The 15,456-nt window shown below is 40.5% G+C and overlaps 1 protein-coding gene across 1 annotated transcript in view; it reads right to left on the minus strand.

Annotated features, from left to right (window-relative positions):
- Positions 1-12,901, minus strand: part of LOC109032349 (uncharacterized) — a 32,388-nt gene extending 19,487 nt beyond the window's left edge. The window contains exon 1 of the mRNA XM_072298348.1: positions 11,727-12,901. Within this exon, the coding sequence (XP_072154449.1) occupies positions 11,727-11,738 (12 nt within the window). The 5' untranslated portion in view covers positions 11,739-12,901. The remainder of the gene's footprint in view (positions 1-11,726) is intronic.
- Between the last annotated feature and the right edge of the window lie 2,555 nt (positions 12,902-15,456).

The raw sequence follows: 15,456 nt of genomic DNA on the forward strand, positions 1-15,456 counted from the left end.
ATACCTGAAATGTGTTCCATCATCCCTTCCGTTTTCGCTATCCCTCCCTGAAAAAATGTCTTAATACAGTAAGATTGGATTAATTGCTATTTTTTTCATCTCAGATGATTGTATTACCCTTAAGAGAGAACAAACGGATCCAAAAGTCAAAAAAGTAATAAACTAATATTTACTAAAACGGGATAAATATCCCCGTCCTCAACGTATTTGTGATGATTTGGAGCTTTCCTCCGCTACTCGCGGATATTCGAGACTTCTCTCAGTTACTCGCGGATATTCGAGACTTCTCTCTGTTACTTGCGTATAATCGACACTTATCTCCATTATTCGCGAATATTCGAGGCTTTTCTGCGTAACTCGCGGTTTTTCAAGGCTTTGATCCAATACTCGCGGACATTCGAGGCTTTGATCCGATGTTCGCGATTATTCGAGGCTCTTCTCCGTAACTCGTGAACATTCGAGGCTTTGCTCCAAAACTGGAGGTTTTACGAGGCTTTCCTCTTTGTTACTCGCGGATATTCAAGTATTTTTCGTTACTCGCTGATATTCGAATATTTCTTCATTACTCGCGTAAATTTGGGGCTTTCCTCCGTTGCTGGCGGATATTCGAGACTTCTCTCAGCAACTCGCGGATATTCGAGACTTTTCCCCATTACTCGCGGACATTTGAGGCTTTTCTGTGTAACTCGCGGCTTTGATCCAATACTCGCGAACATTCGAGGCGAAAAGGATCAAGATTCAACAGATCAAGCCACAAATTTTGGATGCCAGATACTCGTCGAGACGCCTGAATTTCGGACGCCAACGAAAGAGAAGTATTCTCAAAGAAAAAGAATAAACGGAATACGAGATCAAAATTAGGACAATTGAAGGTGAACGAGCTAATCGGATTAACTTTTTCAGATAAGTAGTTTGAAAGGAACGGTAAAAGGGACATAAATAATTTCGAAGTTTCAAATAGAATTCTCTTCGATTATTTTTTTGACGTTAGGAATTTCCGTAATTTCACTAATAATGGGTAAGTCGCAAGACGTTGAAAGTGTGCAGATAATGTGCGAATGTACGTCCTGGTAACAAGGGCTTCTCGCCATGTCGAAAGAAAACACCGCATTAGAATTCAAACGTTGCCAAACCTCCAAATAAAATATTGATTTCCGCAATAAGTCAAAACCGGGATTGAAATCCGTCTTCTTATTTCATTGTTTTTTAAATAAACTTAGGCTAGAAGACTATCCCGAAATAACAAACAGACCATAGAGAAATGGTCCAACTCTGTAACTGTACTTACCAAAACTGACATAGATCCCAGAATCACAGGCTGTCCGGACTTCAAATATAAATAATTCCAATTAGAAAAATCGAGATTAAAGGCACAACGAAGAAGTTCATGAAAGTTAAGGTCTTAGGTGAAATAACTCCGTGGGTTCAAAGAATTTTTAACAGGTTTTAGACTTTCCTTTTCTTACCGTAAACCCTAAAAGGGACTTAAATTCAAAGAAATTAAAAGTTCAAACTAAAAGATCCAATTTTAAAAGTCTAAAGTTAAAAGATAAAATTAGGTTCATGATACTATTTCAAAAGAATCGCTGTGAAACATTCAGGCAAAAATGATGTCTCCGTTGTACAGGTTTTAATTGATGGTGATAAATTAAAAATCACGATTTTTCATTTACGATCTAATTTTATTATTACGTAGCCCAATATTTTCTTGCAACATTACGTAACTTAATGAAAGACTGAGAGTATGCATTGATGGGACTGAGCTAAGCAATAAAGAACAAACTGACATTTGGGAAAAAATTGAAAAATAAGTGGTTTTGAAGTCAACGACAGCTCTACTATATATCGCCAAAAATTCACAGTTTCTGTTGACGGAAATTTTGCACAAATTGAACTTGAAGTTTATCTTTTACATTGAGTCTTACGCAAAATCCAAAATTTAAACACTTTCTTCTCGATTCGATCCCAATGTGACTTGGTTACTTTCTGTTTAACTCCGTCCAATTAAACCTCATTAAAGTATTTCCACGAAAATTTTTTAGTGGCTCATGTAAAATTAAAAAAGAAGATATTTTGATAAATTTTTAAATTTTGTTCCCGTTTCGGAACACAAAAATTAATTTTCGCATTGACAAAATTAACATAGACATTGGAGCTCCTCAACATGGCTTGAACAGCGTAAAATGATTAAATTCATCTCCTCAGAATTTTATTGATAGGTGTGGAATGTAAATTGTTTCCCTTTGGATAGAGAAAATTAAACAGTCGTTTAATAGTAGCTAGTGGAATAAAAGATCCCGTTTCAGGATTAGAACATTCTGATGATTTCTGAATAAAAGCTATTGATACCAGTGACGATTATGCATGGAACCAAAGGTTACAAAATAATAAAAATATCAACAAATATGATATTCCCTTAAATAAAATAATGGTCATGAACCAAATGTATTCGAAGCTGATAAGAAGAAATTCTACCTTGTTCCAGGTACCTGACGAGGCAATGGATCAAGGTTAACCTTGTTACCTTGTTGTTTGAGGAATTATCCAGAATGGCTTCCACTCCTCCTCCTTCACCCATCTTATTCCACTGACCCGGTCCTCCTCTGATCTGGTTGTTCCCTAACAGATATCTCAAAAATGAATGCTGTAGGTTGCCGTAATTCCCTCACCTTCACAGTCCCTGGCTTTTGTGGACCTTGCTTTCCTCTAGTTTCAAAATATTCTGATTTCCGATTTCCTGCCCTTCAAACAAAATTTCCACTTTTTTAAGAGCCTTCTCTTTTTTTTCGCTGCTTCTCACTAAACTTGAACATAAGTTTACCGATCCAATTATGGAAAAATGGAAAAAACATTTAGTGACTGGTGATAAGAGGACAGGCCTTCAAAGGTCGGTGAACAGTTGAAAAATCAGTGATACACCGAAAAAAAAAGGAAGCTGGTTTAACATTCTGGATGTAACAAGATTCAGATTCGGATTCAGCGACCCAAAAAACATAAAGTAAGCCAAAAAAATCGCTGTGTACCCAAAATTCCAGGTAGCCTCATTTTTAGCTACCAGACGCCTGGACTAATATAGCCTATTGGTAAATCCGGCCCTGCTTCTCTCGTATGTATGTTTTCTCTGATTTTCAGTCTTCCTCCTTGGGTCCCCCAAACATATCACCTTCTTTATGCTTGCTTGCTAAAACTCCGGAGAGTTCTAGGTGGGGGGTATGTTCCCGCCGGACACAGGTAGATCGCTCGTTGTTTATCACCGCCGCGTCTCCTTTCCCCCCTCCGCGCTGTGCCGACCTCTCCACCTCGCCGTAAACGCTGTGGGGACGTTTCACTACGATTTTTAGGTATACAGCAGCATAAACCACAGCAAAAAAACCATTAAGGGGTAAGAGGCGAAATGAGAGAACAAGAAATGATCATGACTTGAACTAATCGTAAATCATGGAGGTGTGCGTTGAAATGTTACTTCAGTTTTCTGCCGTGCTACATGCTACACTGGAAAAAAATATCGTATTTTCCCATACTCTGACACAGTGTCCGAGTATGGTAATAATCACCGGACTTTATGGTAGCATTTCCTTTCACCTTTGAAAAGGTGGGGCTTTGGCCCCATTTATTGTTATTCCACTAAAGTTCAACCATGTGTTCCAAGGTCCTCGCTCTCAAACCTAACTTTCGTATTCGGACTCACATGTATGTATTGTGTGCATTTTATAACCTATTAGTTTTCTCATCCGAGGCATTCCGGGCCCCGCTTCAGATGTGGCAATAGCACATACACACAATAGCACACCCTATCGCACAAAAGCACAACACAGTACAATATGGATACACAATATATTACTATTAAGAAAATCAAGTAGACTTACAGTAGATGTTACAATACTTTTTTCTCGGTGAAAGGAAAAACGCCTTATGAACATCCAGAGTTGCCTAATTTCTCCTTGAAAAACATGTGCTTGCGGGGGCATTTTTGAATATTTATCCTTGAAATTTTCAGATGCTGAAAATGAAATTCGAATAGAATTTTCTGAAAAATTGGGGGGGGGGGGGATATCCACAAGTTTCTTGGCAAATTCGTATTTTATCAGTCAAACTTTGGCAGTGTCTGAGGACGCATACTGTGTTCTCGGTAGAGCGCGCACGAGAAAAAAAAGCCGCTTGGATCTAGAGTCCGACCTCTTAATAACATTGACAAGAAAAAATAGGCTTGAGTCGATTGGATTTTACTAGAATCGAAGAGCCGAGCCTCATGATTTAAGCGGTTTCCTTTTGATTCAAAGAAAAATCCTATTGAATTAAGAGTATTTTTTCATGCCAATGTTTTTACGAGTCTGGACTCAAGATCCAAGCTACTTTTTTATCCAGTGCGGCAGTTTTACCATGATTAGTTTTTCCGCCGTGCACTGGAAAAAAAACACATTGGATCTAGAGTCCAGATTCTTGAAAACATTGACAAGAAAAAGTACTCTTGATTCAATCGGATTCTTGCTTGAATCAAAACGAAACCCGCTTAAATTAAGAGGCTTGGTTCTTGATTTAAGCTAGATTCTGATTGAATCAAGAATATCTTTTCTTGTCGATGTCTTTAAGAGTCTGGACTCCAGATCCAATGTGTTTTTTTTTTTCCCCAGTGTGGAGAGTGCTACCCGCATACGGCAAGTACACCGGTGCTGCGTGGGCGAGAGCCGGCAAATTTTCGCCTGATGAGTTTAATGACAGGGCGCAGCGAATGAGATGCTAATAAGCTGACGCACGTCACATATGCCGTGCTTGCTGATTAACCGGCTGAAAAGAGGAGCAGGGGCCGTGCAGTTGAACGCCAAAACGTGACAATTAGAGGCCTCCCGAGTTCGCCATTTGCGCCGAACCTACGCTCGCTCGCAGTCGTGGAACGGGCTTGAAAAGATCACTCTCTTTTTTTTCGCCATGCCCCGTGTTTCTCTTCCTCTAACGTTCGGAATGACATTCTGAATGGCAGAGTCGATGAATTATTGGTCTCCATGTTCAACTTTTTCATAGCAGCGTGAATAATAGGGATGAATAGGCCATGCATACCTCGCACGAAATTCGAGGTTTTGAAATAAAAATCACAGGAAGTTATCGATCCAATCGTGGACGAATAGGCGTGTGTGGTGCTTACTTTCACGATAATTTGACCGTGGTGAGCGACAACATACAGCGATGCTACTGTTCCTTTTTGAAAAATGAAGTTCAAATCTCGTGCCACTTGTGGTTTTGAAGAAATGCCTAAAGCTGGAGTCGGTTGCCTGCAGCTTCATTGTTTTGCTATGATGAGGAAAAACGCCTTTGAGCCTTCCGACGTCTTTTTCTCAGATATACTAATTTTTAAGAAAATTTGTAGAAAAAGCGATCAAAACCAACTTCTAGTACCTCAACTTCAGAAGATGACATTTCTGGCCCAGTTTTTGAAATTGAATATATTCAATTTACCCCCCCCCCCTTTCCCCTTAATACATTGAATGTAATGCCGTCGATCTAAGAAAAAATTTAAATGGCAATAAATGATAAATTCCTCTGCTTTATAAATAAAATATAACAGATTCCTTCTTCTTGTAATTTATGATTTTTTTTTTTCCAGAATAAGACAATGATCCGATGCAAGTTACTCTAATTAGACAAAACACAGTATGGCAAGGGAAATACACACAGGATATAATCGTCCCACAAATTAAACTATCCCCGAATTGTGTGTCATATACCACAAGATTGTGCACTAATCTATGCATATGATGAAAAACTGAAGAACGTGTCCTGCGGGAGGACCCTGAAATCCATGCTCCCGACAGTTATCCAACGTCCAGTAAGACGTTTAACCAAAAAAAAAAAAAAAAAGAAGAGAATCTTTAAGAATATAAGAGCTCGAACAGTCAAAGGAAACAACGTCAGAACAGCAGCAGCCGACAACTTTTGTAGATATTTTCAACGAATTTCATTTGAAATTATATCTACATTATCAGAAAATTTCAACGAAAACCACGAGTTAATTTCCTTGAAAATGAATGTTCCAAGGGGGGAGGTTTGTCAAACTCTAGGGTTCTATACGGCGTATGTCCTTAGCAGGACATGTATTGTACTGGTGTACAAATAAGAACTGTTTTTTTCTCGGGCTCTGGGTTTCATGCCAATCATCCACATCGTCGCAACGTTTCCAGCCTTTGCCTCATCTTCACACATGTATCTGCGGGAGTTTCAACCGGATTTTGTTTCAACCATTCGGTGAAGTTTCACCCAAGCGGAGGAACAGTATTTAATCTTAGAGCGTTTCAGTGTTCTGTCCTGTTTTTAGTGAAATGCAATTTCTGCAACTTATAGGATTCGTAACTCTGAGCATTCAATTTCTCTTCGCGCAATGATAATTGGAAGACCTAAAAACCTTCGAAAGGAACTAACCTGGGAAAACGTCAAGGAATTCCCAACTAAAATCCTCACTTCCTGAAAAGTTTGGATGGAAGAAACACGCGCAAGGGTCGCATCGCCTGAGGTGGACGGGGGCGGGCGTTAAGATTTCTTGTTCCGCCGCCGCACAGATCATTCGGAGAAATCTTGGGGTGCTGAAACTGGACCGCGTTCACATACCATCAAGGGTTTATGGAGTGCGGAAAAAGACGGAGCAAGCGCGAATGTAACGCCAGCCGAGAGTTATGGTAATCTACTTGAATTTAAGTAGCTGCGACGAAAACGGGATGAGAATTACTATAAGACCTTGTATCTACATGACGTTCTTATGGGATTTTTCATACACTGGAAAAAAAACACATTGGATCTAGAGTCAAGACTCTTAAAAACATCGACAAGAAAAAGATTCTTAATTCAATCAGAATCTAGCTTAAATCATGAACCAAGCCTTTTAATTTAAGCGGATTTCATTTTGATTCAAGCAAAAATCCGATTTAATCAAGAGTATTTTTTCTTGTCGATGTTTTCAAGAGTCTGGTCTAAGAGTCTAGATCCAATGTGTTTTTTTTTTCAGTGTAATATCGAATCGCAGGAATGAAACTTATGGGGATTTTTCCCAGTTATTGTCTCCACGAGAGAGAGGTGATTTAGCGTTCCTGCCACAAGTTTGCGCGGGAAACAGTAGTTCATTTGAATGATTCGGCAGTGTCCGAGTTGGCTCCCAAAGTCCATATTGGGTACCACCGGATAAATTGGAGTTGGCTCCCTCCCGATTTTCAAATTGACTCGCGAAAAATTTGTGAGTGACGCGGCAACATCACTGGGTTCAATACAGGCTGAACCTGCTGTCAGTGTAGGCGAGATGAAGGACCTGTCATGCGTTATAAGTCTGATAATCATAATCAGCTAATGAAAATTTATGTTCATGTATGTTCCGATTATTTTCTTTCTTCTCCCAGAAAAGGAGCCTGAAACCTATAGTTACGTTCTGTCTCCGTTTTGTAATTTTATTCTCAATGTTACTGTAGCAGTTGCAGATTTTGAAGCCGCCAACCTTATAGGAATCCGCTGGCTTGGCCGAAAGCGAGAGTTCGCGGTTGCCGATCTCATATCGGCCGAAGCTGGTGGCGAAAAATTCAAAGCATTCCTGCGATGTTGGCGTTGAGAGTAAAGAGGGATGCAATTAGAAATCCATTCCAGTTACAAATAGGAAATCGACGTCGAAAATTGCAGGTGATCTCTAAACAATACTCTTCGATTCTATAGTTGGAAGATTTTGTTGTTCCACAATTCATCAATGCGAGTATTAACCCCTCAGCTCGTTAACTCTGCAAGTTTTCCAACTGCAGATACTTCCTGCAGCAAGTGATTAGTAACAGACTCGCAGCAGCAACAGAGACCCCCCATGAGTTAAAAGCTCACCGAAAATAGAACAAGATAAAGTGTGGAGCGATAGTTGTTCGGAGCGCCTATTGAGAACCATTTTTACGAGCTTGTCTTGGCCCTCGGCGCAGTCTAAGAGCTACATATTCTGATCGATATATTCGTATTACGAGGAATTCGGATGTCTGGGCTGACTTTAACGAGCGTTTCAGCTCATCAACGAGTACAAATCGATATGCAATGCCATCGGCGCGGCGTCAGCTCCGGAATGAGCGGCTGCACAGCTCACATACTAAGCGAAATGACACTTCTACTGTGGGCATACTTAAATGTAGATCAATGCATCTCAGCCTCAACTTGCACCTCACGTAAGCTCAAAAGACAGTGAGATATGTATGCATGATCAGTGAGATGTACCGAGACGTCGGAAACATACCCAGAGATATTGCCACGGAAAATTTGTGGGGCGATATTGCATTGGTATAACGGTAGAAGTTGTGAGACTGCTGAGATGCAACACGGAAGTAATAATTAAGTGGCGTTCTTTTTAGTAACATTATCCAACATTGATTTACAAGTCGAAATATGATAATATTTTCTGTAATAATGATGATGGGTCTTCTTGAGAACGTGAAATTTCGTTGAAGCACGATAAATCTACACAAATCGGCGACTATGTCGAAGTCGAAAGAGGACACCATAAAAAAAAGGAGGAAAGCCTCCCTCCTCGAAGCTAATTTTAATCAATCTGGAATCAATCTTTGATCAAGAAATGCCCAGTTCTTGAGGCAAATGCACTGGGAAAAAGCCGGTTGGACCTTGAGTACAGATTCTTGAAAACATTGACAAGAAAAAATACTCTTGATTCAATCGGATTTTAGCTTGAATCAAAAGGAAATCTGCTGAGGTAAATCAAGAGGTTTGACTCTTCGATTTAAGGAAAAATCCGATTGAATCAAGAGTATTTTTTCCTGTCGTTTTTACGAAATTTACTCAAGTCTATTCAAAAGTTCGGGGAAAAAGTCGCTGAGAAAAACAAAAAACCGCAGAGCCAGCCAAGTGCCTCTGTTATATTGAGATCCATTAACCTAATCTTGGTGCTGTGTTTCCTTACGATTATTTTGTAAGTGGCAACTGAATTTACATTTCCTTTCCTGAAATATCGATTTAGTAACGCTTCCCGATAAAGTGGGAGTAATGCCGCTGAAGATTCAATACCCATGCACATTAGTCACGGTTCGAGTAACTCATGTTATCAAAGATGAAATTAATCAACCATCAACAATAGAAGACAATGATACGTGCCTGCAGGTCAAGAGATATCACACAGCTTTGAGTACTCACAATAATCAGACCGAAACATAATAATGGATAGGCATGCACCTAATCAAATCTTTTTTTTCCCACGCAGTCGATTTCAAAGTTCGCATTGCGATAAACTATAGGTAGGTTTCTAATGGTTCCTTGGTCTTATACCAAGTTTCATGTGAGGCGCGTTTCAGAGGGTTGTGACTCCTCTCTGCTTCAGACGCACCCGTGAAACATGAACACAGATCATTCCAAATGACTCAAATGTCGAAGGAACCATCAAATATCTTAACAGTTTCAATAAATGCTGGACAGCTGTATCCTGTTCCTAGGGTTATCCTGGAAGTCCAATCGGGTATAGTTCCGTGAAGTGCCATACCGAATATTAAAATAGACGATGGCACTGTATGACGCTATTCATAAATAAATATATTTATTTATTCGCTCCTCCGCTGACCTGCATATACATTTGCAGAAGTTGGTGGCTTACTTTAGGACCGTCTGTTTAGTTAACCTCGTAGAGCACATTTTTATTGTAGATCAAACAGTTAAAGGTTACACCCCGCAAACGTTAGATTAATTGGACTGCATTTTGCAATTTGGAACTATAAATTCTAGCCCGGTTTAAAGACAACGTATATGCTATTGAACATAAGAAGAGCCAGAATTTATAGTTCCAAATTGCAAAATGCACTCCAATTAAAAAACAAAAAAGTCTCAGTGGAGTTGGTTACACATGCAAAGATTAAGGGAAACTTGTCCTTCACTCAATTTAGGTCATACAAATGAGATTTTTTGAGAAAGAACAGAATGTGCATCTAAGCGCGTCACATCAAGCTGCATGGATAATTGATCGCCGTTAGGTACACGTTTAGCGACGCGTCAGATACATGGACCGGTAATCGATAAATTAATGTCATGTGCCCTGAAGAAATAAATGTATGTAAATGATAAAATGAGAACGGTTGATGAGTAAGATTCTCCTTAGTCCCGACACAAAGAGGAGTAAATTTAGGAGCTCCGAGCACTAACTCTTTTATCAGTGTTTTGCGAATTCTGAAGGAGCACTCATAACTTTTTGTTAAGTACGGCGAAGAAAAGCATCTGCGTTATCAAGGTCCTAGATTCCATGGACGTTGCAATGACTAATACTGGTATGAAATCAATATTTGGACCAAATTACATCGATACCTTGATGTTAATCTACTATCTATGGTCTCACATTCCATGGACGTTGCAATGGCCCGGTATAAAAAGCGGCTATTGAAGCTTCGCTTAGAGATCATAATACTGCGGCAAATGATAAAAATGTTGTCATTAATTTGGCGGATGCATCGAAAAACGATGAGAATGATGTATAAAATTTGCCGGGTAATATCAATTTACTCAATGAAGCGTCAAATGATGTCAATGCGGTTAATACTGCTGGTGATCGCACAGACTGAACAAAATTCACAAGATCAAATTTTTCATCCAACTCTTGGAGGTGACTTGTAGAATGAAAAGTTGGACAGTGCGATACTGACGAGAGAAAACGACAGTTTGATGAAAAATTGAACGGAAGCTTGAATATGACGTCACATTCAACTTATCGTTCAACTTTCGAAAGTTGGAACGAAATCTTCCGACCGAAATGAGCCGAGGCTGCATCTTCGCGAACCCCAGGCTGATGACGATATACCACTGCAACGGTAATTCACTGGAGAAAAAACACATTGGATCTAGAGTCCAGACTCTTAAAAAACATCGACAAGAAAAAGTACTCTTGATTCAATCAGAAGCTAGCTTAAATCAAGAGCCAATCCTCTTAATTTAAGCTGATTTCTTTGGGATTCAAGCAAAAGTCCGATTGAATCAAGAGTATTTTTTCTTGTCAATGTTTTCAAGAGTCTGGACTCTAGATCCAATGAGTTGTTTTTTCCAGTGTAATTGAATCAAATTTTTCTGCGTCCATCTTTCCATCCGACTTTTCGTTCAATTATGTCGGATGAAAAGTGTGATAGGGTGAATTGCACTGAAAAAAAAAAAAAATATTGCTGAATTTGCCTTGCACGCGGGTATTTCATGGCATAGTGTAGCTAAAAAACGAAAGTGCAAACCATAGAGGTAAAATCGCTACACAAATTTCAGCTAACTTACACACACGCGTGTAGGTGATTTTACTCTCTGAAAAGCTACGTCTGTTACCTTTTTAGTTATTCTTCCGTAAATTTCGCTATTTTTCCGTAAATTCCGCTATTTCAGCCTAACTATTGAGCTATTTATACTGTTCGCAAAGTACCAATACCTAAAAATGTAGTTACACTTCCAAGCCACTCGATGCAAGATTAACTGCATGACGGCGCGCAGATGTAGCAAATTGGTGTAGCAATTCGTGCTAGTCGTTCACTTGATTCAACACCGTGCACGGATAAGAAAGCTTTACGAAGTGAAGCAAATTTTGCTCCACCCTAAATCGGTGAATTAGCAATCCTTTTTTTTCAGTGTGGACTTTAAAAACCGGTAAGAAATCAATATTGGAACCAAGTTACATCGATATCTTGATGTTAATCTATACTCCCGCCATGGATCAGCCACCTAACCGGAAACAAGGAACCAAACTGGGCTGTGGAACTTACCATGGGAATCATACCCGAGGGGCTGGATCCGGCGGCGAGGATTCCACTCAAGCCGGCGCCGGAATGATAAATGAAACACTCACGAACACACTTGTTGCTGTTTTCCACACCGCGTTAATCAACATCCGACTCGAAACAACACCCGCCCGGGCGAAATTCGGCTCCGTGCACGACGCGACGCCGGGGAAAAATTCACCGTTTTGAAGAGACCCTCTCGAGCCCCGACGAGCTCGGGCGTCCGTCTGTAGATACAACCGATTAGTGGATTACGTCACGGCCACTTGTGCGGTGGATAAACACATTCGTTTCACCGACTTGTTTGAACTTCGTTTGGCAGACGGTTGGACTTCTTGAAACCGAGTCGAACACCATCCGAAAGACTGCGCTCCGGCAAGAGCTAGGATATCTTTAATTATACGGAACTATTTGCTCACTTTGCAAAGCAAACAACTCGAGCCAAGAATTTGAATATCCCGAAGCGTAACCACCACCTCAGAACAAATAAACCACCCGGCGAAAATATTTACTCGCACAATTAAATCATTCAGGACGAGCAGCGACCATTCGAAAAACTTCACACTGCGTCTCGCCAAACCGAGCGAGCACAATTATACGTGTCACTATCCTGGGTTGGAAAACGAGGTACACAATACGGAAAAACTTCGTAGAATTAAATCCAAGATCACATCGACGCGTGAAACGGTAAAAATCGAGCACTACTCAACAGAGTTACCGCGAAAAAATTGAGGATTCCCCATAGATTGAGGCACTGTGCTACTGCGATTACACTGTGTGAGTGCGAATCCGCGCAAGTGTAAACCTGCAGCGGTGAGAGGAAATTAACGCGACGGCGAATGTGCACATTAGACCCGGCGGGTAAACAAATCCAGTCGGTAGAACCGCGCGGGGCACTGCCCGGAAAAGCTGGCGAGCTAACGCAGCGGAAAGTTGGCGGGAAAGCCGCGGATCACGTGCGTCGCGACGCTACGGAAAGCGGGAGGAAACGGAAGCGCGTGTGCCGTGCCGGGAGTCGGCGGTATCACTGGCACCAGGCACGCTCTCCAGACGGAACAATGTGCGCCGGACTCGGGTACAGCGACCGCGCCGCCCCGCGCTGCCTGACGCTCGTCGCGTCGAGAGTGAATGGGAGACGACCGCCTTTCCCCACTCTAGAAATACTAAAAAAAATGCTTTCGTACTTAATGTGCAGGTCCCACGCACATTTTGATGTGGAATGCTTGATTGAATTTTCTGCTGCGAAAAATCGAGGGCATTCACATACGGGAAAGAAACCTATAGGTGGCAGTTTTTGATTATGACGGGAGAAAACTTGTTGCATTTGCAAACAGGTTTGTTAATAAACTAAAAAAGTACTTTTGTCCTTAATATGCAGGTCCCACACACATTTTGACGTGGGATTCTTGATTGAATTTTCCGCTGCGAAAAATCGAGGGCATTCACACACGGGAAAGAAACCTATAGGTGGCAGTTTTTGATTATGACGGGAGAAAACTTGTTGCGTTTGCAAACAGGTTTGTTAATAAACTAAAAAAGTACCTACTTTTGTCCTTGATATGCAGGTCCCACACACATTTTGACGTGGGATTCTTGATTGAATTTTCCGCTGCGAAAAATCGAGGGCATTCACACACGGGAAAGAAACCTATAGGTGGCAGTTTTAGATTATGACGGGAGAAAACTTGTTGCGTTTGCAAACAGGTTTGTTAATAAACTAAAAAAGTACTTTTGTCCTTAATATGCAGGCCCCACACACATTTTGACGTGAAGTTCTTGATTGAATTTTCAGCTGCGAAAAATCGAGGGCATTCACATACGGGAAAGAAACCTATAGGTGGCAGTTTTTGATTATGACGGGAGAAAACTTGTTGCGTTTGCAAAAATGTTTGTTAATAAACTAAAAAAGTACCTACTTTTGTCCTTGATATGCAGGTCCCACACACATTTTAACGTGGGATTCTTGATTGAATTTTCTGCTGCGAAAAATCGAGGGCATTCACACGAGAGAGAAACCTATAGGTGGCAGTTTTATATTATGACGGGAAAAAACTTGTTGCGTTTGCGAAAAGGGGTGTTAGCCCTGCAATTCAAACCGGCACAACAAAACACTAGAAAAAAAAACACATTGGATCTAGAGTCCAGACTCTTGAAAACATTGAAAAGAAAAAATACTCTTGATTCCATCGGATTTTTGCTTGAATCAAAACGAAATCCGCTTAGATTAAGAGGCTTGGTTCTTGATTTAAGCTAGATTCTGATTGAATCAAGTGTACTTTTTCTTGTTGATGTTTTTAAGAGTCGGTAATCTAGATCCAATGTGTTTTCTTTTCCAGTGAAGGTTTCTGAAGCGCCGCGGGATAAAAAGGGAGAGGAGCGTCCTTTCCCCGCTTCAGAAATACTGAAAGTGTGCTTCTTCGTCAAAGTCTTTGCAGTTCTTGTAGCTTGATGTAGGTAAAGCTCCTTTCTTTGGCCTTGAAAATGATAGTAATGATAGAAAAGTTTGGCGATTTAAATCTATCATTGTTACACCTCGGCGTGATGATTTACATAACTTCAAACTCAAAGGCGAAGGGTTGTTCGAAAACTGGCCGAGTGGCACATTTTGGCACTTCGAGGCCTTCATAGAAATTTCTACAGGGAAGATCAGAATGATTGGCACTGCGATAATTAGTCGCTGACAAGTAAGTTATCTTCAAGTAATGTATCCTCTACGAAATCTGTAGAAAAATTCTAAAAAAAATCCTTTTTTAGGAATCGCAATAATCCCGTCTGCAGTAATGTAATGTTTGTTGTTTCCATGGTTTTAGGGCTGAGAAAAATGTATTTCCAGCAAAACCTAGGAGATTCCGGTATTTGATGGAGAGCTCGACTAGTAATATCGCAGCTTGTTATGCCGCGATGCAGGCGTCAATTTACCGCTTTAAAAAGGAGACTTGTAATCGGCAAAAGTTAAAACTATGGTTTCGCAGAACTGAGCGGGGGTAAGGGCAGCACGGCGTTTGAATCCACCACGAGATCATCCGAGGGACCGAGGGTTGGACCATATTCGACCCCACAGTCACGTCAAAGGAGACTGCAAAGCGAGTTTGTCACAACTCCGCGCCCAATTTATCACGCTTTTTCATTTCAAGTAAAGAATAAAGTCCATTAAGCTCAAATTGAACCAAAAGTAAAATACAATAATTACAAAAAAATGTGACAGGGAAATAGAGGGATCTCGGGCACCGAGTGAAATATATCTGTTTAAGGGAGCGAGGAAACCCCGAAGTGCGCCGTTGCCACTACCTCTTCTCGTTCGCAGTCATGATTGCGAACAAATGTTTCCGCTACGTCCAGAGTGCTCAAAAGAAATCAACACCGCCGTAAGGGGTGATGAAAATAATTACTCATTTTTCCGTAAATACAAAATAGATTGGTTTAAAAACGAGTGACACTGGTTACAAGCGGAATGTAAAGAAGTTAAATCTTCCGTGAAGTTAATGTAACCTATGCGCACAAAAAAATGTAAGCGTTTAAACAATAATATGTAAAACTGAAATACTGCCCAAGTAGCGTTTTCCATTGGAGAATCGCGATATTTTTAAATCGAGTTGCGATTCTTTCACGACTTTATGTCGCTGGAATCGCTAAGATCATAAACATCTGAGTGATTTTTCTTGATCTTGTCGCAAGTTTATCTCCAGAAAACCGCATATGAAAAAACCCCAATTTT

The sequence above is a fragment of the Bemisia tabaci genome, chromosome 3 (genome assembly GCF_918797505.1).
Source record: "Bemisia tabaci chromosome 3, PGI_BMITA_v3".
NCBI classification, from domain to species: Eukaryota; Metazoa; Arthropoda; class Insecta; order Hemiptera; family Aleyrodidae; genus Bemisia; species Bemisia tabaci.